At 27.8% G+C, this 24777-nt stretch overlaps 1 protein-coding gene across 6 annotated transcripts in view; it reads right to left on the bottom strand.

Annotated features, from left to right (window-relative positions):
- The window catches only part of LOC138705289 (DNA-directed RNA polymerase I subunit RPA1-like), a 191616-nt gene extending 167050 nt beyond the window's left edge, over positions 1-24566 (bottom strand). For 4 of the 6 annotated variants that reach the window (XM_069834147.1, XM_069834140.1, XM_069834137.1 and 1 more), the window contains exon 1: positions 24435-24566. In XM_069834147.1, coding sequence (XP_069690248.1) covers positions 24435-24556 — 122 coding nt within the window. In that variant the 5' untranslated portion in view covers positions 24557-24566. Of the gene's footprint in view, positions 1-13522; positions 13663-17219; positions 17390-19177; positions 19248-24434 lie in introns of those variants that run through there. The other 2 variants (XM_069834144.1, XM_069834142.1) reach the window with 2 other exon arrangements.
- Positions 24567-24777: the final 211 nt, after the last annotated feature.

A 24777-nucleotide genomic window follows, 5' to 3' on the forward strand; every position in this document is an offset into this window, starting at 1 on the left:
TTTGAAATTTTTTAGAATTTCGAGGATTTTTTAAAAGTTTTGAAAATTTCTGAAATTTTTGAAAAGTTTTAAATTTTTGAAAATTTTTGAAAATTTTGAACATTTTTGAAAATTTTGAAATTCCTTGGAATTTCGACGATTTTTGAAATTTTTGAAATGTTTGACGTTCTTGAAAATTTTTGAAAATATTTGAAAATTTTGATATTTTTTGGAATTTCGACGATTTTCAAAAAATTTTGAAATTGTTTAAATGTTTAAAAATTTTTGAAAATTTTGAAATTTTTGAAAATTCGAAAATTTTCGACGATTTTTGAAAATTTTTGAAAATTTTGAAATTTTTTGGAATTTCGACGATTTCCGAAAATTTTTGAAATTTTTGAAAATTTTTAAGTTTTTGAAAATAATTGAATTGGTTGGAATTTCGACAATTTTTGAAAATTTTGACAATTTTTAAAAAATTTAAAAAATATTGATATATTTTAGAATTTACTAAATTTCCTTTAATTTTTTTAATTATTGCAATGCTATTTCGCAACGGCGAGCCTTCCGGTGCAGCCCAGAGGATGCCGTGGCTGACATGTGTAGCCCCAAGCCTATCGATGCTGCCAGAGGGGGTATTGAAAATAATTGGATATTATTATGAAATATACAGAATGTTAGAAAAGTTTGAAATTTTTTGGAATTTCGTAGATTTTTGGAAATTTTTGAAAATTTGAAATTTTTGGAATTACGACGAATTTTCAAAATTCTTGAAAATTTTTCGAAATTTTTGAAAATTTTGAACTTTTAGGAATTTCGACGATTTCTGAAAATTTCTGAAAATTTTGAAATTTTTGGGAATTCGACGATTTTTTCAAATTTTTGAAATTTTTGAAAATTCTGACATTTTTGAAAATTTTTGAAAATTTTGACATTTTTTTGGAATTTCGACGAATTTTTTAAATTTTTGAAAATCTTCAAAATTTTGAAAAATTTTTCAAAATTTTCAAATTTTATTGGAATTTCGACGGTTTTTGAAAATATTTCAACATTTTGATATTTTTGAAAATTTTGAAATTCTTTGGAATTTCGACGAATTTTGAAAAGTTCAAAATTTTGAAATTCTTGAAAATTTGTGAAAATTTTGACATTTTTTTGGAATTTCGACGATTTTTGAAAATCTTTAAAATTTTGAAATTTTTGAAAATTTTTTAAATTTTTAGATTTTTCAAAATTTTTGAAAATTTTGAATTTTTTTGGAAGTTCGTCGATTTTTTAAAAATCATTGAAATTTTTTAAAATTTTTGAAAATTTTGAAATTCTTTGGAACTTTGACGATTTTTGAAAATTTTTAAAAAATTTTGAAATGTTTGAAAATTTTGAATTTTTTTTAATTTCGACGATTTTTTAAAAGTTTTGAAAATTTTGACATTTTTGAAAATTTTTCAAAATTTTGAAATTTTTGAAAATTTTGAAATTTTTTGGAATTTCGACGATTTTTGAAAAATTTTGAAATTTTAGAAAGTTTTGTATTTTTGAAAATTTTCAAATTTTTTGGAATTTTGACGATTTTTTAAAATTATTGAAAAGTTTGAAATTTTTAAAATTTCTCAAAATTTTCAAATTGTTTAAAATTTTTGAAATTTTTGAAAATTCTTGAAAATTTTCGAATTTTTTGGAATTTTGATGATTTTTGAAAATTTTGATAATTTTTAAAAATTTTAAAAAAAGTTCATATATTTAAGAAATTCTTTAATTTCCTTTAATTTTTTATTATAGTTCTAGTTCGTTACGGCGAGCCTTCCGATTCAGCCCAGAGGATGGCGTGGCTGACAGGTGTAGCACCAAGCCCATCGGTGCTGACAGTGGGAGTATTGAAAATAATTGGAAATTATGAAATATAGAGAATGTTAGAAAATTTTGAAATTTTTTGGAAATGCGAGATTTTTTGGAAATTTTTGAAATTTTTGAAAATTTTGGTATTTTTTTAAATTTATGAAAATTTTGACATTTTTTGGAATTTCGACGAATTTTCAAAATTTTTGAAAATCTTCAAAATTTTGCAAAATCTTTGAAAATTTTGAATTTTTTTTGGAATTTCGACGGGTTTTTGAAAATTTTTGAAAATTTAGAAAATTTTGAATTTGTTGAAAATTTTATTTTTTTGAATTTCGACGATTTTCGAAAATTATTGAAAATTATGAAATTTTTGAAAATATTTGAAAATTTTGAAACTTTTGGAATTTTTTAGAATTTTGAAATTTTTGAAAATTTTTGAAAATTTTGAAATATTTGAAAATTTTTGAAATCATAAAAAATTTTGAATATTTTGAAAGTTTTTGAAAATTTTCTGGAATTTCGACGATTTTTCAAAATCTTTGAAATTTTTGAAAATTTTTGAAATTCTAGAAAATTTTGAAATTTTTGAAAATTTTCTAATTTTTTGGAATTTCGACGATTTTTCAAAATTTTTTAAATTTTTGAAAATTTTTGAAATTCTAGAAAATTTTGAAATTTTTGAAAATTTTCAAATTTTTTGGAATTTCGACGAGTTTTGAAAATTATTGATCATTTTAAAATTTTTCAAAATTTTGAAATTTTTCATAATTTTTGAAAATTTTGACATTTTTTTTTGGAATTTCGCCGATTTTTGAAAATCTTTAAAATTTTAAATTTTTTAAAATTTTTGAAAATTTTGAATTTTTTGGGAATTTCGACGATTTTTGAAAAATTATTGAAATTTTGGAAATATGTGAAATTGTTTGAAAATTTTTGAAAATTTTGAAATTCTTTGGCATTTCGACGATTTTTGAAAATTTTTGAAATTTTTCAAAATTTTGAAACTTTTTGGAATTTCGTCAATTTTTGAAAATTTTTGAAATTTTAGAAAGTTTTGAATTTTTGAACATTTTCAAATATTTTGGAATTTCGACGATTTTTTAAAATTATTCAAAAATTTTGAAAATTTTGAAATTTTTGAAAATTCTTGAATATTTTCGAATTTTTTGGAAATTCGACGATTTTTGAAAATTTTGATAATTTTTAAAAATTTAATAAAACGTTGATATATTTAAGAAATTCTTAAATTTCCTTTAATTTTTTTTAATTATTGTAGTTCTAGTTCGGAACGACGAGCCTTCCAATGCAGACCAGAGGATGCCATGGCAGACATGTATAGCCCCAACCCCATCGGTGCTGCCTGAGAGAGTATTGAAAATAATTGGAAATTATGAAATATAGAGAATGTTAGAAAAAAATTGAAATTTTTTTGAATTTCGACGATTTTTGGAAGTTTTTGATATTTTTGAAAATTTTGAAATATTTTGGAATTTCGACGAATTTTTAAAATTATTGAAAATGTTCAAAATTTTGAAATTTTTGTGGATTTTCGAAGATTTTTGAAAATTTTGAAATTTTTTAAAATTTTGAAATGTTTTGGAATTTAGACGATTTTTGAAAATTTTGAAAATTTTGAAATTTTTTAAAATTTTGAAATTTTTTGGAATTTCGACGAATTTTGAAAATTTTTCAAGATTTTGAAATTTTTGAAAATTGTTGAAAATTTTGAAAGTACTTGGAATTTCGACGATTTTTGAAAATTTCGAAATTTTTGAAAATTTTTAAATTTTTAAATTTTTTGGAATTTTGACGATTTCTGAAAAGTTGAAAATTTTTGAAAATTTTGAAATTTTTTGGAATTTCGACGATTTCGGAAAATTTTTGAAATTTTTGACAATTTTTGAAGTTTTAGAAAATTTTGAAATTTTTGGAATTTCGACGAGATTTGAAAATTATTCAACATTTTGAAATTTTTGAAAATTTTTGAAAACTGAAATTTTTGAAAGTTTTTCGAAATTTTGAAATTTGTGAAAATATTTGAAAATTTTGAAATTTTTTGGAATTTCGACGATTTTTGAAATTTTTGAAAATTTTGAAGTTTTTGAAAATTTTTGAAAATATTGAAAATTTTTGAAAATTTGAAATTTTTTGGAATTTCGACGATTTTTGAAAATTCTTGAAATTTTTGACATTTTAGAAAATTTTGAAATTTATGAAAATTTTGAAATTTTTTGGAATTTCGACGATTTTGGAAAATTTTTGAAATTTTTGACAATTTTTGAAGTTTTAGAAAATTTTGAAATTTTTGGAATTTCGACGAGATTTGAAAATTATTCAACATTTTGAAATTTTTGAAAATTTTTGAAAACTGAAATTTTTGAAAGTTTTTCGAAATTTTGAAATTTGTGAAAATATTTGAAAATTTTGAAATTTTTTGGAATTTCGACGATTTTTGAAATTTTTGAAAATTTTGAAGTTTTTGAAAATTTTTAAAAATATTGAAAATTTTTGAAAATTTGAAATTTTTTGGAATTTCGACGATTTTTGAAAATTCTTGAAATTTTTGACATTTTAGAAAATTTTGAAATTTTTGAAAATTTTCAAATTTTTTGGAATTTCCACAATTTTTGAAAATTATTGAAAATTTTGAAATTTTTGAAAATTGTTCAAAATTTTCAAATTTTTCAAAATGGTTGAAAATTTTGAAATTTTTTGGAATTTCGACGATTTTCGAAATAGTTCGAAATTTTTGAAAATTTTGAAATTTTTTGGAATTTCGTAGATTTTTGAAAATTTTTGAAAATTTTGAATATTTTTGAAAATTTTGAAATTTCTTGGAATTTCGACGATTTTTGAAAAATTTTGAAATATTTTGTTTTTGAAAATTTTTGAAAATATTTGAAAATTTTGATATTTTTTGGAATTTCGACGTTTTTTTGAAAATTTTTGAAGTTTTTAAAATTTTTTGAAAATTTTGACATTTTTGAAAATTTTGAGAATTTTCAAATTTTATGGAATTTCGACGATTTTTAAAAATTTTGACAAATTTTAAAAATTTAAAAAAATGTTAATATATTTAAGAACTTAAATTTCTTTTATTTAAATTATTGTTCTAGTTCGGAACGGCGAGCCTTCCGATGCAGCCCAGAAGATGCCGTGGCTGACGTGTAGCCCCAAGCCTATCGGTGCTGCCAGTGGGAGTATTGAAAATAATTGGATATTATTATGAAATATACAGAATGTTAGAAAAGTTTGAAATTTTTTGGAATTTCGTAGATTTTTGGAAATTTTTGAAAATTTGAAATTTTTGGAATTACGACGAATTTTCAAAATTCTTGAAAATTTTTCGAAATTTTTTAAAATTTTGAACTTTTAGGAATTTCGACGATTTCTGAAAATTTCTGAAAATTTTGAAATTTTTGGGATTTCGACGATTTTTTCAAATTTTTGAAATTTTTGAAAATTCTGACATTTTTGAAAATTTTTGAAAATTTTGACATTTTTTTGGAATTTCGACGAATTTTTTAAATTTTTGAAAATCTTCAAAATTTTGAAAAATTTTTCAAAATTTTCAAATTTTTTTGGAATTTCGACGGTTTTTGAAAATATTTCAACATTTTGATATTTTTGAAAATTTTGAAATTCTTTGGAATTTCGACGAATTTTGAAAAGTTCAAAATTTTGAAATTCTTGAAAATTTGTGAAAATTTTGACATTTTTTTGGAATTTCGACGATTTTTGAAAATCTTTAAAATTTTGAAATTTTTGAAAATTTTTTAAATTTTTAGATTTTTCAAAATTTTTGAAAATTTTGAATTTTTTTGGAAGTTCGTCGATTTTTTAAAAATCATTGAAATTTTTTAAAATTTTTGAAAATTTTGAAATTCTTTGGAACTTCGACGATTTTTGAAAATTTTTAAAAAATTTTGAAATGTTTGAAAATTTTGAATTTTTTTTAATTTCGACGATTTTTTAAAAGTTTTGAAAATTTTGACATTTTTGAAAATTTTTCAAAATTTTGAAATTTTTGAAAATTTTGAAATTTTTTGGAATTTCGACGATTTTTGAAAAATTTTGAAATTTTAGAAAGTTTTGTATTTTTGAAAATTTTCAAATTTTTTGGAATTTTGACGATTTTTTAAAATTATTGAAAAGTTTGAAATTTTTAAAATTTCTCAAAATTTTCAAATTGTTTAAAATTTTTGAAATTTTTGAAAATTCTTGAAAATTTTCGAATTTTTTGGAATTTTGATGATTTTTGAAAATTTTGATAATTTTTAAAAATTTTAAAAAAAGTTGATATATTTAAGAAATTCTTTAATTTCCTTTAATTTTTTATTATAGTTCTAGTTCGTTACGGCGAGCCTTCCGATTCAGCCCAGAGGATGGCGTGGCTGACAGGTGTAGCACCAAGCCCATCGGTGCTGACAGTGGGAGTATTGAAAATAATTGGAAATTATGAAATATAGAGAATGTTAGAAAATTTTGAAATTTTTTGGAAATGCGAGATTTTTTGGAAATTTTTGAAATTTTTGAAAATTTTGGTATTTTTTTAAATTTATGAAAATTTTGACATTTTTTGGAATTTCGACGAATTTTCAAAATTTTTGAAAATCTTCAAAATTTTGCAAAATCTTTGAAAATTTTGAATTTTTTTTGGAATTTCGACGGGTTTTTGAAAATTTTTGAAAATTTAGAAAATTTTGAATTTGTTGAAAATTTTATTTTTTTGAATTTCGACGATTTTCGAAAATATTGAAAATTATGAAATTTTTGAAAATATTTGAAAATTTTGAAACTTTTTGGAATTTTTTAGAATTTTGAAATTTTTGAAAATTTTTGAAAATTTTGAAATATTTGAAAATTTTTGAAATCATAAAAAATTTTGAATATTTTGAAAGTTTTTGAAAATTTTCTGGAATTTCGACGATTTTTCAAAATCTTTGAAATTTTTGAAAATTTTTGAAATTCTAGAAAATTTTGAAATTTTTGAAAATTTTCTAATTTTTTGGAATTTCGACGATTTTTCAAAATTTTTTAAATTTTTGAAAATTTTTGAAATTCTAGAAAATTTTGAAATTTTTGAAAATTTTCAAATTTTTTGGAATTTCGACGAGTTTTGAAAATTATTGATCATTTTAAAGTTTTTCAAAATTTTGAAATTTTTCATAATTTTTGAAAATTTTGACATTTTTTTTGGAATTTCGCCGATTTTTGAAAATCTTTAAAATTTAAAATTTTTTAAAATTTTTGAAAATTTTGAATTTTTTGGGAATTTCGACGATTTTTGAAAAATTATTGAAATTTTGGAAATATGTGAAATTGTTTGAAAATTTTTGAAAATTTTGAAATTCTTTGGCATTTCGACGATTTTTGAAAATTTTTGAAATTTTTCAAAATTTTGAAACTTTTTGGAATTTCGTCAATTTTTGAAAATTTTTGAAATTTTAGAAAGTTTTGAATTTTTGAACATTTTCAAATATTTTGGAATTTCGACGATTTTTTAAAATTATTCAAAAATTTTGAAAATTTTGAAATTTTTGAAAATTCTTGAATATTTTCGAATTTTTTGGAAATTCGACGATTTTTGAAAATTTTGATAATTTTTAAAAATTTAATAAAACGTTGATATATTTAAGAAATTCTTAAATTTCCTTTAATTTTTTTTAATTATTGTAGTTCTAGTTCGGAACGACGAGCCTTCCAATGCAGACCAGAGGATGCCATGGCAGACATGTATAGCCCCAACCCCATCGGTGCTGCCTGAGAGAGTATTGAAAATAATTGGAAATTATGAAATATAGAGAATGTTAGAAAAAAATTGAAATTTTTTTGAATTTCGACGATTTTTGGAAGTTTTTGATATTTTTGAAAATTTTGAAATATTTTGGAATTTCGACGAATTTTTAAAATTATTGAAAATGTTCAAAATTTTGAAATTTTTGTGGATTTTCGAAGATTTTTGAAAATTTTGAAATTTTTTAAAATTTTGAAATGTTTTGGAATTTAGACGATTTTTGAAAATTTTGAAAATTTTGAAATTTTTTAAAATTTTGAAATTTTTTGGAATTTCGACGAATTTTGAAAATTTTTCAAGATTTTGAAATTTTTGAAAATTGTTGAAAATTTTGAAAGTACTTGGAATTTCGACGATTTTTGAAAATTTCGAAATTTTTGAAAATTTTTAAATTTTTAAATTTTTTGGAATTTTGACGATTTTTGAAAAGTTGAAAATTTTGAAATTTTTGAAATTTTTTGGAATTTCGACGATTTTGGAAAATTTTTGAAATTTTTGACAATTTTTGAAGTTTTAGAAAATTTTGAAATTTTTGGAATTTCGACGAGATTTGAAAATTATTCAACATTTTGAAATTTTTGAAAATTTTTGAAAACTGAAATTTTTGAAAGTTTTTCGAAATTTTGAAATTTGTGAAAATATTTGAAAATTTTGAAATTTTTTGGAATTTCGACGATTTTTGAAATTTTTGAAAATTTTGAAGTTTTTGAAAATTTTTGAAAATATTGAAAATTTTTGAAAATTTGAAATTTTTTGGAATTTCGACGATTTTTGAAAATTCTTGAAATTTTTGACATTTTAGAAAATTTTGAAATTTTTGAAAATTTTGAAATTTTTTGGAATTTCGACGATTTTGGAAAATTTTTGAAATTTTTGACAATTTTTGAAGTTTTAGAAAATTTTGAAATTTTTGGAATTTCGACGAGATTTGAAAATTATTCAACATTTTGAAATTTTTGAAAATTTTTGAAAACTGAAATTTTTGAAAGTTTTTCGAAATTTTAAAATTTGTGAAAATATTTGAAAATTTTGAAATTTTTTGGAATTTCGACGATTTTTGAAATTTTTGAAAATTTTGAAGTTTTTGAAAATTTTTGAAAATATTGAAAATTTTTGAAAATTTGAAATTTTTTGGAATTTCGACGATTTTTGAAAATTCTTGAAATTTTTGACATTTTAGAAAATTTTGAAATTTTTGAAAATTTTCAAATTTTTTGGAATTTCGACAATTTTTGAAAATTATTGAAAATTTTGAAATTTTTGAAAATTGTTCAAAATTTTCAAATTTTTCAAAATGGTTGAAAATTTTGAAATTTTTTGGAATTTCGACGATTTTCGAAATAGTTCGAAATTTTTGAAATTTTTGAAAATTTTTGAAAATTTTGAAATTTTTTTTGGAATTTCGTAGATTTTTGAAAATTTTTGAAAATTTTGAATATTTTTGAAAATTTTGAAATTTCTTGGAATTTCGACGATTTTTGAAAAATTTTGAAATATTTTGTTTTTGAAAATTTTTGAAAATATTTGAAAATTTTGATATTTTTTGGAATTTCGACGTTTTTTTGAAAATTTTTGAAGTTTTTAAAAATTTTTGAAAATTTTGACATTTTTGAAAATTTTGAGAATTTTCAAATTTTATGGAATTTCGACGATTTTTAAAAATTTTGACAAATTTTAAAAATTTAAAAAAATGTTAATATATTTAAGAACTTAAATTTCCTTTATTTAAATTATTGTTCTAGTTCGGAACGGCGAGCCTTCCGATGCAGCCCAGAAGATGCCGTGGCTGACGTGTAGCCCCAAGCCTATCGGTGCTGCCAGTGGGAGTATTGAAAATAATTGGAAATTATGAAATATAGAGAATGTTAGAAAATTTTGAAATTTTTTTGAGTTTCCACGATTTTTGAAAATTTTTTAAATTTTTGAAATTTTTGAAAATGTTTGAAAATTTTGAAATTTTTTGGAATTTCGACGATTTTCGAAAATTTTTTAAATTTTTGAAAAGTTAGGAGTTCTTGAAAATGTTTGAATTTTTTGAAATTTCGACGAATTTTGAAAATTTAAACAGTTTTTAAAAAATTAAAAAAATATTGATATATTTAAGAATTTACTAAATTTCCTTTAATTTTTTTAATTATTGTAATGCTATTTCGCAACGGCGAGCCTTCCGATGCAGCCCAGAGGATGCCGTGGCTGACATGTGTAGCCCCAAGCATATCAGTGCTGCCAGTGGGAGTATTGAAAATAATTGGAAATTATGAAATATAGAGAATGTTAGAAAATTTTGAAATTTTTTTGAACTTCGACGATTTTTGGAAATTTTTGTATATTTTGAAATTTTTAAAATCTTGACATTTTTTGGAATTTCGACGAATTTTCAAAATTTTTGAAAATCTTCAAAATTTTTCAAAATTTTTGAAAATTTTGAAATTTTTTTGGAATTTCGACGATTTTTGAAAATTTTTGAAAATTTTGAGATTTTTGAAAATTTTGAAATTTTTTAAAATTCTTGAAAATTTTCTAATTTTTTTGGAATTTCGACGATTTTTGAAAATTTAACAATTTTTAAAAGTTATAAAAAAATGTTAATATATTTAAGAAATTCTTAAATTTCCTTTAATTTTTTAAATTATTGTAGTTCTAGTTCGGAACGGCGAGCCTTCCGATGCAGCCCAGAGGATTCCGTGGCTGACATGTGTAGCCCCAAGCATATCAGTGCTGCCAGTGGGAGTATTGAAAATAATTGGAAATTATGAAATATAGAGAATGTTAGAAAATTTTGAAATTTTTTGGAATTTCGACGATTTTTGGAAATTTTTGAAAATTTTGACATTTTTTGGAATTTCGACGAATTTTCAAAATTTTTGAAAATCTTCAAAATTTTGAATTTTTTTTTGGAATTTCGACGATTTTTGAAAATTTTTGAACATTTTGAAATTTTTCAAAATTTTTCAAATTTCAAAATCTTTGAAAATTTTTCAAAATTTTGAAATTTTTTAAAATTTTTGAAAGTTTTGAAATTCTTTGGAATTTGGACAATTTTATAAACTTTTGAAATTTTTCGAAATTCGGAAATTTTTTAAATTTTTTGGAATTTCGACGATTTTTGAAAAGTTTTGAAAATTTTGAAAATTTCAAATTTTTCAAATTTTTGAAATTTTCGAAAATTTTGAAATTTTTGGAAGTTCGACGATTTTTGAAAATTTTTGAAAATTTTGAAATTTTTTGCAATTTCGACGATTTCGAAAATTTTTGAAATTTTTGAAAATTTTGGAGTTTTTTGAAAATTTTTTAATTTTTTGAAATTTCGACGATTTTTGAAAATTTTGACAATTTTTTAAAAATTTAAAAAATATTGATATATTTAAGAATTTACTAAATTTTCTTTAATTTTTTTAATTATTGTAATGCTAGTTCGCAACGACGAGCCTTCCGTTGCAGCCCAGAGAATGCCGTGGCTGACATGTGTAGCCCCAAGCCTATCGGTGCTGCCAGGCGGAGTATTGAAAATAATTGGAAATTATTATGAAATATAGAGAATGGTAGAAAAGTTTGAAATTTTTTGGAATTTCGAAGATTTTTGGAAATTTTTGAAAAATTTTGAAAATTTGAAATTTTTTTGAATTTCAACGAATTTTCAAAATTTTTGAAAATTTTGAACTATTTGGAATTTCGACAATTTCTGAAAATTTCTGAAAATTTTGAAATTTTTGGAATTTCGACGATTTTTTCAAATTTTTGAAATTTTTGAAAATTCTGAAATTTTTTAACATTTTTGAAAATTTTGAAATTTTTTAGAATTTCGAGGATTTTTGAAAATTTTGAAATTTTTTGAAAATTTTGAAATTTTTTGGAATTTCGACGAATTTTGAAAACTTTTCAAAATTTTGAAATTTTTTAAAAATTTTTGAAAATTTTGACATTTTTTTCGAATTTCGACGATTTTTGAAAATTTCTAAAATTTTGAAATTTTGAAAACTTTTCAAAATTTTAAAATCTTTTAAAAGTTTTGAAAATTTTGAATTTTTTTGGAATATTGACGATTTTTGAAAAATTATTGAAAATTTTTAAAATACTGATATTTTTGAAAATTTTTGAAAATTTTGAAATTCTTTGGATTTTCGGCGATTTTTGAAAATTTTTCATAATTTTGAAATTTTTGAAAATTTTGAAATTTTTTTGAATTTCGACGATTTTTGAAAAGATTTGAAAACTTTTAAATTTTTGAAGTTTTGAAAATTTTTTGAAATTTTGAAATTTTCTGGAATTTCGTTGATTTTTTAAAATTTTTGAAATTTTTGGAAATTTTTTTTTTTTTGGAATATCATCGGTTTTTTTAAATTTTTGAAATTTTTGAAAATTTTTGTAAATTTTGAAATTTTTAAAAATTTTGACATTTTTTGGAATTTCGACAATTTTTGATAATTTTTGAAAATTTTGAAATTTTTTGGAATTTGGTCGATTTTTGAAAATTTATGAAATTTTAGAAAATTTTGAATTTTTGAAAATTTTGAAAATTTTTTGGAATTTCGACGATTTTTTAAAATTAATGAAAATTTTGAAATTTTTGAAAATTTTTTAAATTTCGAGATTTTTTAAAATTTTGAAATTTTTGGGAATTTCGACAATTTTTGATAATTTTTTAAATATTTCATAATTTTGAAATTTTTGAAAATTCTTGAAAATTTTCGAATTTTATGGAATCTCGACGATTTTTTAAAAGCTTTGAATATTTTGAAAATTTTCAAATTTTTGAAATTTTCGAAAATTCTGAAATTTTTTGGAATTTCGACGATGTTTGAAAATTTTTGAAATTTTTGACAATATTTGAAATTTTAGAAAATTTTGAAATCTTTTGAATTTCGATGATTTGTGAAAATTATTGAAAATTTTCAAATTTTTGAAAATTTTTAAAAGATTTGAAATGTTTTAAAATTTTGAACTTTTTGGAATTTCGACGATTTCTGAAAATTTTGAAAATTTTGGAATTTCGACGATTTTTTAAAATGTTTGAAATTTCTGAAAGTTTTGAAAATTTTGAAATTTTTTTATAATTTCGACGATTTTTGAAAATTTTGAAATTTTTTAAACTTTTTGAAAGTTTTGAAATTCTTTGGAATTTCGACAATTTTTTTAATTTTTGAAATTTTTGAAAATCCTTAAATTTTTTAAATTTTTTGGAATTTCGACAATTTTTGAAAAGTTTTGAAAATTTTGAAATTTTTCAAATTTTTGAAGTGTTTGAAATTTTCGAAAATTTTGAAATTTTTTGGAATTTCGACGATTTTTGAAAATATTTGACAATTTTTAAAATTTTTGAAAATTTTGAAATTGTTTGAATTTCGAAGATTTGTGAAAAGTATTGAACATTTTCAAGTTTTGAAAATTTTGAAATTTTTTTGGAATTTCGCCGATTTTTGAAAATGTTTGAAACTTTTTAAATTTTAAAAATTTTTGAAAATTTTTAAATTTTTTGGAATTTCGACGATTTATGAAAATTTATGAAATTTTTAAAATTTTTGAAAATATTTGTAAATTTTGGATTTTTTGAAAATTTTTGAAATTTTTTAAATTTTTGATAATTTTTGTAAATATTGAAATTTTCGGGAATTTCGACGATTTTTGAAAATGTTGACACTTTTTTAAAAATTTAAAAAAATTTTATAATTCCAACAAACTCTTAAATTTCATTAACATTTTAATTCAATGTACTGCTAGTTGGGAGTGGCGAGCCTGTAGATGCAGCCCAGCGCATGCCGTGGATGACAAATGTGTGGCCTCGAGCCTATCGGTGGTGCGAAGGGGAGTATAGGAAATAATTGAAATTTTTGAGAAATTTAGAAAATGTTAGGAAATATACAGATATGGAATGGTTGGGTTGGGACTGTCATGCCTGCTCGAAGATACCTGGCATGTCCGCAATGGCATCAGCAGCGGCAGTAATTCTAGCGACGAGGTCTTCTTCTGTTTCCACAACGGGTTCATACACCAGCTGCTTCATATGCCCCCAGAGGAAGAAATCCAGACACGTGAGGTCAGGTGACCTGGGTGGCCAGGCCACGGGGCCACCTCGGCCGATCCATCATTCATTCATTCATTCATTCATTCATTTATTTTATTCCATAGATCTTACATGAGCAATGAAGCTTTAAGATGTGGAACATGTCAACATTTTACAATATTACAATTACAATTTTTACAAAGTTTTATAGTTTTACAATTTAGTAATTTTCTAAAATTTTTACAATGTTGTACAATTTTTTTTTTTTTTTTTTTTTTTTTTTTTTTTTTTTTTTTTTTTTTTTTTTGGCGAGATGTAGTGAGATGAAATGAGGTCCGAGGATTCGCCAAAGGTGGCTCTCAGATGATTCCTCACAGCAATGCTGAAATGGGCTGGCGCCCCATCGTGCTGGAAGTACATCCTTTGTCTAACATTCAAAGATGCATCCTCCAGCAGTTCCGGGAACACATGTTCCAGGAAGTAGCGATATGTCCGTCCGTTGAGGCGAAATGGAAGAATGTATGGTCCAATCAACCTATCACCGAGAATGCCGGCCCACACATTAACACCGAAAAGCTGTTGATGAGCACGAGGTCGAGTACTTCGTGGATTCACATGGGCCCAAACATGCGAATTGTGGATATTGGAACAGCCTTCACGAGTAAACAAAGCCTCGTCGGTGTACAGGACCTCGGCCGGAAATAAGAGGTCGAGGCAGTCTGTTGTACAAACCATTGTGCAAACTGCACGCGTGGGGGAAAATCTTGCGGTCCTAGTGCTGAACATGGAAAGGATGAAGCTGCTGATCGTGTACCACATTCCACACAAGGCTATGTCTGATGTGTGCAATGCGTCGTGTGCTTGTAGATGGAGTGTCTTCAACATGTCACATAATCTCCTCTTCCATTTCGGGAGTTCGCACTGTTCGTTTCCGACCTGTATCATGCATACGTGCACGAGAAGTGCCTGTTTCACGTAGCAGGCGATGCAGACGTCCGAATGTTTGGTGCTGCGGAATCCGTCGGTTGGGAAAGCGCTCTCGATACTCACTCACTGCAGCTCGTCCATTTCCATTAACAAACCCGTATACCAGATGCATGTCAGCCATTTCAGCATGAGTAAACCGCTCCATGTGCACTGCAGACCTTAGAGCCAACCAACTGTACAGAGAGCAGTTGTGAATGTCAGTACACATTCCCAGTCAGCGACACCGACACAACAGCTTACGTCAGCACCACTAACATAATGTTCCATAACATTACAAGTTGACTTCAGAGACCATATATTCCTTATCGAAATATATTTGTTTTCATGTTCTCTACCTTCTGTATTAATTTGAATGAATAGTTTCGGAACACCCTGTATTCTTGGACCTCTCCAGATGGATTGACACACAACCAAACAGCTCACATCTTGATAGATAAACGGAGACATACTACTATAGTAGACATTCGAACTTTCAGGGGGGCAGACTGTAATTCTGACCTCTATTTGGTAATTGGAGAATTAAGAGAAAGACTACCAGTAGCCAAATGAGTAGAGCAACAAGTTAATATTAGTAAATTCAATATTCTGAAATTAAAGGACGAGGAAACTAAGCAACATTATCAGGTCGAAATCTCGAATAGGTTTGCCACCTTAGGAAGTTCCGACGTAGTTCAGAAAGAGTTAGATGTTAGTAGCGTGTGGGAAAATATCAGAGATAGTATCAAAATTACAGCTGAGCAGAGCATAGGTTATTATGAAACTAAGTTTGATGAAGATTGTTGCATGGTAGTAGAAAGAAGGAAATAGGCAAAACCGAAATTCTTACAGGATCCAGTTGAGGAGAATAGAGATAATTATTTGAATAAAAGACAGGAAGCAAGTTGTACACTTAGGAATAAAAAGAGAGGTAGCTTGAAGGAAAAACTGAATGAGGTAGAAACAAATAGTAGGAATAAAAACATTCGAGATTTATATAATGGTATAAAGGAATTTAAGAATGCATATCAGGCAAGAGTAAACGTGATCAAGGATGAGAATGGTGACTTGCTTGCAGATTCTTATTCAATCTTGAACAGATGGAAAAGCTATTTTGGGCAACTACTAAATGTATATGGGCCAAATAGAAATGATCGGGACGAAATTCAAATACAAACTGCTGAGCCATTTATATCCGAACCCACACTTTCAGAAGTCGAAATTGCGACAGAAAATCTGAAAAAGTACAAGTCTCCAGATATCGATCAAATTCTAGCAGAATTAATACAAGATGGAAGCGCATTATTTGGCGAAATTTATATACTTGTACTTACTATCTGGGAAAAGGAAATTGTACCAGAACAATGGAAGGAGTCCATAATTGTACCTATCTTTAAGAAGGGGGACAAGACTAACTGTAGTAACTTTCGAGGAATATCACTTTTGTTGAAGTTGTACAAATTTTGTCCAATATTCTTTTGAGAAGATTAACTCCGTACGTAGATGAAATTATTGTGGATCATCAGTGTGGTTTTAGGCGTAATAGATCGACTATTGATCAGATTTTTTGTATCCGATAGATATTGGAGAAAAACGGGAGTATAAGGGTACAGTACATCAGTTATTCATAGATTTCAAAACGACATATGACTCAGTTAAGAGAGAAGTTTTGTATAATATTCTTATTGAATTTGGTATTCCCAAGAAACTAGTTCGATTAATTAAAATGTGTCTCAGTGAAACTTACAGCAGAGTTCGTAAAGGCCCGTTTCTATCTGATGCTTTTCCAATTCACTGTGGGCTAAAGCAAGGAGATGCACTATCACCTTTAATTTTTAACTTTGCTCTAGAATATACCATTAGGAAAGTTCAGGATAACAAACAGTTTGGAATTGAACGGGTTATATCAGGTTCTTGTCTAATCGGATGACGTAAATATGTTAGGAGAAAATCCACAAACGATTAGGGAAAATACAGAAATTTTACTTGAAGCAAGTAGAGAGATAGGTTTGGAAGTAAATCCCGAAAAGACAAAGTATATGATTATGTTTCGTGACCAGAATATTGTACGAAATGGGAACATAAAAATTGGAGATTTTCCTTCAAAGAGATGGAAAAATTCAAATATCTCGGAGCAACAGTAACAAATATAAATGACACTCGGGAGAGTCGTAATGTTGAGAAGAATGGAAGAACATCAGCTATAAATATAATAAATCAAGCAACATTCACAAAGAGGAAGCTACACAAGAAGAGGATTAAGAAACTGAAATGAAAACACAAAAAATATTATTGACGACAAACGAGCAAATAACTTCGAAAAAGGCCGTATGGTGTATTTAAGATATATTCCCTTTTTAACAATATTTTAACATTATGCAGTTTTCAGGTTTTTAAATTTTTAAACGTTTATCATATTTTTTCAAATATTGAAAGTGTTATAAAAGGAATCAATATCAAGAGAAATGAATTCTTTATAATAAATAAATAAATAAATAAATAAATAAAAAGACATTAAAAATCCAGTAAGAATAAACATTAGAGAGCTGAATGCAAACTCTCTGTACATTATGCTCGCAAAATAACAATGGAGACAGGTTACATATAGCATGTCTTCTCAGTAAAGATAAATATACTCACCTGATGTATAACAGTCTGCAACCTGACACACACATCCGAATTTGCTGTAATCTCAACTTCAAACTGGGTTAGGTCCAGCTCTTTATTCAAAATGTAACTGCATTTAGGTTTAAATCTCTTCAAAATCAAAGTCTGTTCCATCTCTCGTCCACTTTGGACATCAATGACATCTGATAAATACACATGAAAGCAAGAAGTCACAAATTTCATAAAAAATACAAGGAATAGAAAACTTCAAGAGAGATCACAATTTTCACATAAAAGACAATTATTGTTTAAAGATCAACAGGAACCCGTGATGATTAAGGAACAGAAAATATTGTGTCCTTCTTTCGTACTGTTAACTGGATATCATGGGTACTAAAGTTTTAGCACTGAAAGAATATCTGAGCAGTGTAAGTTTCAGTCACATTGCCCATCAAATACTCAGCAGCTTTTCAATGACTGTCTACAAATATGTTATCTTTTTAAAAATCGTCTGTTATTGCACATGAATACAGAAATAAAAATCAAGTACCCCACTGAAATATATATCGAAGTATTATAATTTATAACTGATTCCCAATAAAATTTCACATTCCATACTGTGCCATAAAGCCAGTGTAATGTAAGAAAGGATTTAAGTGCAATGAATTTCATTACTTTCATATAACCATATTCGAATAACAGTATATGAGTTCATTGGAATTCGCCAGGTCATTAACTTTTTTTTTTTAAATTCTCGAGAAAGTTATCTTCAAAACTGCTCCTGTTCATACATAGTTATTTTCTTTCTTGCTTCCCAATATTTTCATATCAGATCATGATCTGTCTTAGGAATATCACAGATTTCTAAGCAATACACATCCATGATTGAGTGGATGGATGCGAAAGGTATAGGATACAAGACGGACGAACTGATAGAACAGATAAAGACAGCTAACGTTGGCAAGAAGTTCCACACACGTTGTGGATTCTATGGCAGAACAGGCAGGTCACACAGTGTTAAGACTCCCTCCTTATCACTGTGTATTAAATCCTATAGAAGCCGTTTGGAGCAAAGTGAAAGGGTGTGTTGCCCTAAATAATAAATCTTTTAAACTTAATGAAGTCAGGACCTTACTAACAAGGCTTAAAGTTGGTAACACCAGATATATGGTGGTCGTTCATATGCCATGTAGAAGAGAGGAAGAGAAATTCTGGAAATCAGATGGCCTGTGCGACACCATTATTGACAGGTTCGTTATCAACCCAGCTGAGTGCAGCAGCAGCAGCGGTGAAGAGGAAGAGGGGAGTTTCCTGGAAGGAGTCCGCACCTTGTCTCAGTCTGATTAGGTAGGCAATTAAACTAGTTATTGTATGTCTTGCATGCCTCTGACGCTCTTAACAGGCCTGTTCACGACATCGGACCTGGATTACATTCATATTTACTTACTTTAGTCGTCATTTTTCCGATTTTCTCGTAAGAACGTGACCTCGACCGAGGGGTGACAGTTATATACAGTTAAAAGTAACAGCCACATGGCGGATAAAGTATTCTGCGCAATTCTGCCCAATCACAGCAGCTCGCGGATGGATATCTTTTGCAGCTTTGTTTACAGTACAACATATTCTTAGCCTGGAAATCGTATAGTAGGCTACGTGCCGACACTGAGTTTCCCTTTCTCATCTTTTTTTTTTTTATTTTAGTAGGTTATTTTACGAGGCTTTATCAACATCTTAGGTTATTTAGCATCTGAATGAGATGATGATAATGCTTGTGAAATGAGTCTGGGGTCCAGCACCGAAAGTTACCCAGCATTTGCTCTTATCGGGTTGAGGAAAAACCCCGAAAAAACCTCCACCAGGTAACTTGTTCCGACCGCGAATCGAACCCGGGCTGCCTGGTTTCATGTGAAGGCCATAACTCGGAAATGAAGCATTTCCGGACACATGTTGTAATGAACTATTTTGATTGTCTACATGTGGGAAATACATACCTGAAATTATGCCCCGTATTTTTGAAACACCCTGTAGACAGGTTTTTCTCCACTACTGCCCCCTCTTTTCTCACTCCTGGCACGCTTTACACCGTTGCTTACGAGATTACACAAGCTGGCGCATAGAGCTTGAAAAACGAGTCTGAAGTGGTTCCCTCGTAATGCCAATTCCGCCGCTCGGAGCGCTGTTCTGCCCTATATATTCATAGCAGAACACTTAAAAGACATTGACATTTGGGACATTTAAAGGACTCACCATTGCTTATTAAATGCTTCGTACAATATTTTATGGACAATAGACGTAATTTGCAAACTTCTACTCCTCAATTATATTACAATAAAAGGCTGTCATTCTTGATATTAAAACATATTACATATAAACTGAGGGACTGTCTGCTATGTACTTCAGTTCATACACCAAACATTTCCGGAAATAAATTAACTTAACATCTTACATATACGCACTATAGCCTACCCTTTTCACCTAATATTATTAATATTGTTATTAAATAAGACATTGCAACTAATTAAGGTACTGCATTATCTTTAATTTCCTTGAATTCATAATTAAGCATTTGCAAGAAGGCGTAACTTTTCCCTCTCTTTAAAAAAATACGAACGTCACAATAATTGAGAAGTATAATTATTACGCGATTTTTTCTTGCAGTGGTGAAAACATTTCTATAGGCCTATTGATTAATCTATTGAGCATAGTAATAGTAAACGCTGTAGTATTCTTTTCTGAAGCCAAGATTTTCGCAAGAACTGAAGTGCGACACATGTAAAGATGAGGAAATGTTCCTCTTTCTTTTGGGAAAACTTGTGAAGCCACTACTGGACAATATTGCCAAAGATATTTCCAGTAAATACGAAGTGATTAGGAAACTTAATCAGAAGCCCCTAAATAGAAAAGTGCTGAAAGTGCAATAAACTGGGCCATTTCTTAATTACATATAGAACACTGGAACTGACTATCTACAAGGACCCTCATGTTATAAATATTATGATTATTTCAGATTGTGATACAGTTATAAGCGTACATTCCTAAAATTTAAAAGTAACAATGAGGATGCACTATGTTATAGGAAAGTTTTAAACGTGTACATTTAACTTTTTAATGAATGATTTCCTGATCAAGATTTTCATTAACTATGTGCCAAACTTTTGGACATCTGATCAGTATTTTAATCATGTGCTGGTTACAGTACATTAGATGTCTTCTTGAATATACCTGATGAGGTATGTATATGAAGCTTGTATCGTCAGTATTCAAGTAGCCTACTTATGTATGTAATTTTTATTATCTGTACAGAAAAAATTTAACTTACGTGATAGTATGAAGTAATCTCTCACGAAATAACAAGGAAGAGAAAGGTGCTTAAATTTAAATATTGAAAACAGGATGATAAGAAGAAAATAATTTTTACTTGCTTTCAATTATTAATGAAACCTGGCCACTCACCATTCGCAGTTGATTTCTATGGTTACAGGTCTATTCTTCATATTCTGTAGCTTTCAAATAATTTCTAAAATAAATATTACACCTACTTAGCTCTTGTAAAACGAAATTTTCACTTTCACTTTCAACGGAACATTCACTTATATTCAGTTCTTGTATCTTGCAGTAAATTATCCATTTGTGATCATCTTTCCAATATAACCTCCCATTGAAACGACCACTTAAAATCATGAGCTAGGATTTATTATTTTAAAAACATTTCCACGTACGTACTGTTATAATTGTTATGAACCACAATACAAAAGACAACACTGTGAAATTGGATTAATTTACCAAGATCAACATCAATACCGGTAGTATAAAATCACATATAGGCCTAGGCAATATTATTTCATTACTTTATGGTCTTAATTAGAAGAATTAATTTTGAAGAATTTACAAATATGCTGAAATAATTTATGACACCTCTTATAGAAATGTAAAAATATGTATGTACATTTTGAAACAATGGGTATAGCACCACTTGAAAATGTTGAGCACTTTCAGTAACTTGTAAATTGTTCCATCACGTTGTCTATAGTGTTCATTTAATGTAGCACTTTTAGAATGAACGTGGTTCACATACGTAAGAAAAAATGACGATGGAATGAGTCGAAGACATACGGTTTTCTTTAATTTTTAGCAAATGATGAAGTTGAATATATACTGTTACTTCATATCCTAACATAAGTAGAGTTGCCACCATAGATGTAACACCTCCGTAACACCTGAAATGAATATAAAATAAATTGGTAATGATACAAGAATAAAAAGAAATTAGGCTAGACATAACCTCACAAAATTACAAACAAATGCTAAAAAAAAAAAAAAAAAAAAAAAAAACACAAAAAAAAAAACTTTACGTATCCGTATTTAATGAAACTAGATATTCTAGATATAATTTGATTCACACGATAACCACCTCAGCCTATTTCGCAGCAGCCATTAGTTACCAGTTTGAGGTGCATTACCTAATCTCATACTAATCTTGTTAAGTTCTCTTACCTAATTCACTGATAATTACGTAACAATACACAGGTCTAAAATACAGACAAATACACATTAATTACCTAATAAGTACAGCATGAAAATAATTCATTACTTTTGTCGGTATTTTCTAAAAGAGAAAGGGAAAACAGTAACAACATTATCTTCAATGTTTACATCACGTCGTTCACATTTTCATTAGGCCTATATCAGTAATGCTTGGTAAGTGAAACAATGCATAAAATTATTTTATATTTCGGGTCACATCATTCGAGAGTCGGAAAATGCAATTCGCCACTTTTAACATAGCATTGCTTGTTATATGAGAGAACTTTGACATTTACCTTAACCTATAAATATACGACCTGTTGGTACAGAGTTCTTCACATAGCAAAACACAGACAATTTTCGAATATAACTTAGCTGAACAAACTTCAAATAACACTGTAATATGCTTGGCATATTTGTAATATTCGTACTCAATGAGTAATGCACAATTAATCGAACTATTTTCACGATGCACAATGCTTTGTAATGGTACTATTCATCATTTCATAGGGCAGAGAGGCGAACCTAGCGGCAGAAATTGTCATGACTCACAGAGACCTACTCTCGATCGTGCTATGCGCCAGCTTGTGTAATCACGTAAGCAACGCTTTACACACTCACTACTTCCCCTTCTATTCCCCGCACTTATTTCGCTTCCTCGTTCACCAGTCGCTTCTTTCGTCGGTTCAATTCAATGATCCCATGTAGCCAGCTAAATTCTCTAATGTAAAATTGTATTCTCTTATGTACTGAATAAATAGCACCGAAGTACCGCACCGACCGGTGACTAACTATTTAAAAAAAAACATGAATGAGTTGTGGATGATAAACGATGACAGTGAACACGCCTGCACTTCACGGAGACAGACCGATGACATTGACCCAGATCATAATAATTATGCACATGCCGCCAAAAGTAGAGTAGTAGAGCAGTGTTGCCAACAACTCAACATCAAAAACATTTGGATAAACCTGAGAGGATAAAAAGAAGGATAAACTCCAGAACATGGATTGCACCCTTGCACCTCTCCCTCTACCTTGCAAGTAGCCTCTATTTATTTGTCTATGGTCCAAATAGTCACAGCGCTCCAAGCGGCTAGCAACTACCGCGAGAAATGCAAAAAATCATCCCAAGCTTCGTGACTATATATTAGACTGTTGTTATATTCTATACCTATATATGATTTAAATGTCATCAATATAGCTCTTCAATTAAAGCAATAAGAATAAAGTGTACAGAATAGGCCTACTGTTTTCTACCTGTCCTGTAAAGTTGTGATTATGGAGTTAGTGTTCTTTGACATCAAGCGCTCGCTTATCAGATTGAGATGTATCGGTCATCTTTAGAACACGCCCAAATTACGTAATTATAGAAGACGACCGTTTTAGATTGCAGACGTTACCGGATACAGGCGTCACTCCGTCATTTGAAATGTAGTGTCGCATGAGTTGGACGTGTTCTAGAGGCGCATCAAGACCTGGTGAACGTAAGTTGATACAGGTAATTATAACTTCTGATTTCCGTTAATTTTGCTTCATTTTGTGCTATATAAATACTGACAACAAACACTTTTCTTTAATAGTTTACCTTCACGAGCTCGTTTCCACGGGGAGTTTTGTCTCTGGCGTCTGAAAGAATAATGGCGTGCTTAGAACTAAATAATTTAAATCTGACTTAATCTAATACATCTTTTGAAAAAAATGGGAATTGGAATAAAGATAATGTTAATAAGAAAGAAGTCTCCACACATACCCCTGAAATAGCATTAACTACACTGAAATTATCTCACAATGCAACAAGTAAACTTTAATACAGTTACACACATTCCCTCAAAATAAATTGCACAATTAAAGGCCAGTTATTGAAATGCAGGAAACATTCGGAAGGCACTATTAATTCTCTATTTAATCAACATGTAGTCTATATAACAGATCAGAGCTTTGGGATCTTAGCGCAAACTGATGGATTCCATGTAGGCCTACCGGTGTTTGCTACATAGATTCCGTAAGTATGTTGTATTGTACTATTCGTGAACACACTGTAGTCGAGCCTTAGATCGTTAAACTATAAAACTTCTTTGGATCGCACTGATGTTAAACCGAAGGTATTTTGGGGAGGCAGCGGAGGGCTTGCCTCCCGCTATAAACCCCCGGCCATATCAATGGATATCGTCTTTGCAGGTAGAGAAAGCATTAATACACAAATATAGGTAATGTTAAGTTTAGTACTCTTCTTATATCTGATTTGCTGTCTTCATTGAATTGCCAATGTGCTGTTTTGAAGTAATAAAACTCTGTTAACATTAACCTATACGGATATCGTTCGTAAAATTGAAATTCAAATCATTTTCAAATTAACCTACATGAAACGATGAATTTATATCGACAGTTGAAATTTGTTGAATATTATCGAAGGACCAAACCTATATGCACATAGTTATTCCACTTCAGAAACAACTAATTAAACTAAAAAACTCCAAAAGGAAATAACATTCTTCGATAGTCACTTTGTAATGCTTAAAACGAATTTAGACGAGTTAAAAGAGCCCTTTTGGGTTCCCAGCCTACAATGTTCTGTAAAACTGCAATTAAGTATAAACCAGGTTCTATTGTACTCTATTTTTAGATGTCTTTTATCACTTTTATTTTTCAGAGCCCATTGACTCCTGTTTTGAGTTTAATATATTCTTTGGCACCTAGACCCTTATTGAGTGAGTACCGCACCTGTATCTATTTGCCTCGCAGGACGAGCAGGAGTGCTCCATCATGTTCAGTCGGCCCAGAGCTTCTATCTGGGCTTGATGAGGTGCATCCGTCTGAAGTGGAAGCTGCGCTGGCCTCCGCATCGAACCCGCGTGCTCTGCTCTGACCTGCCTCCATCACAGAGGACTGCATGCTGCCTCTGGAGCATAGAGCCCTTCAACAAGTTCAGGTATACAGGGCTCCACAAGTTACAGACTAGTATTAGAATTCTTATATTTGATGTCTATCATTATGTGGTAAATTGACTCAGTGATACTGTATATGAAGAGAATCGGACCAATAGTTTAGTAGAAATCGCAGTACA

The sequence above is a fragment of the Periplaneta americana genome, chromosome 8 (genome assembly GCF_040183065.1).
Source record: "Periplaneta americana isolate PAMFEO1 chromosome 8, P.americana_PAMFEO1_priV1, whole genome shotgun sequence".
Lineage (NCBI taxonomy): Eukaryota > Metazoa > Arthropoda > Insecta > Blattodea > Blattidae > Periplaneta > Periplaneta americana.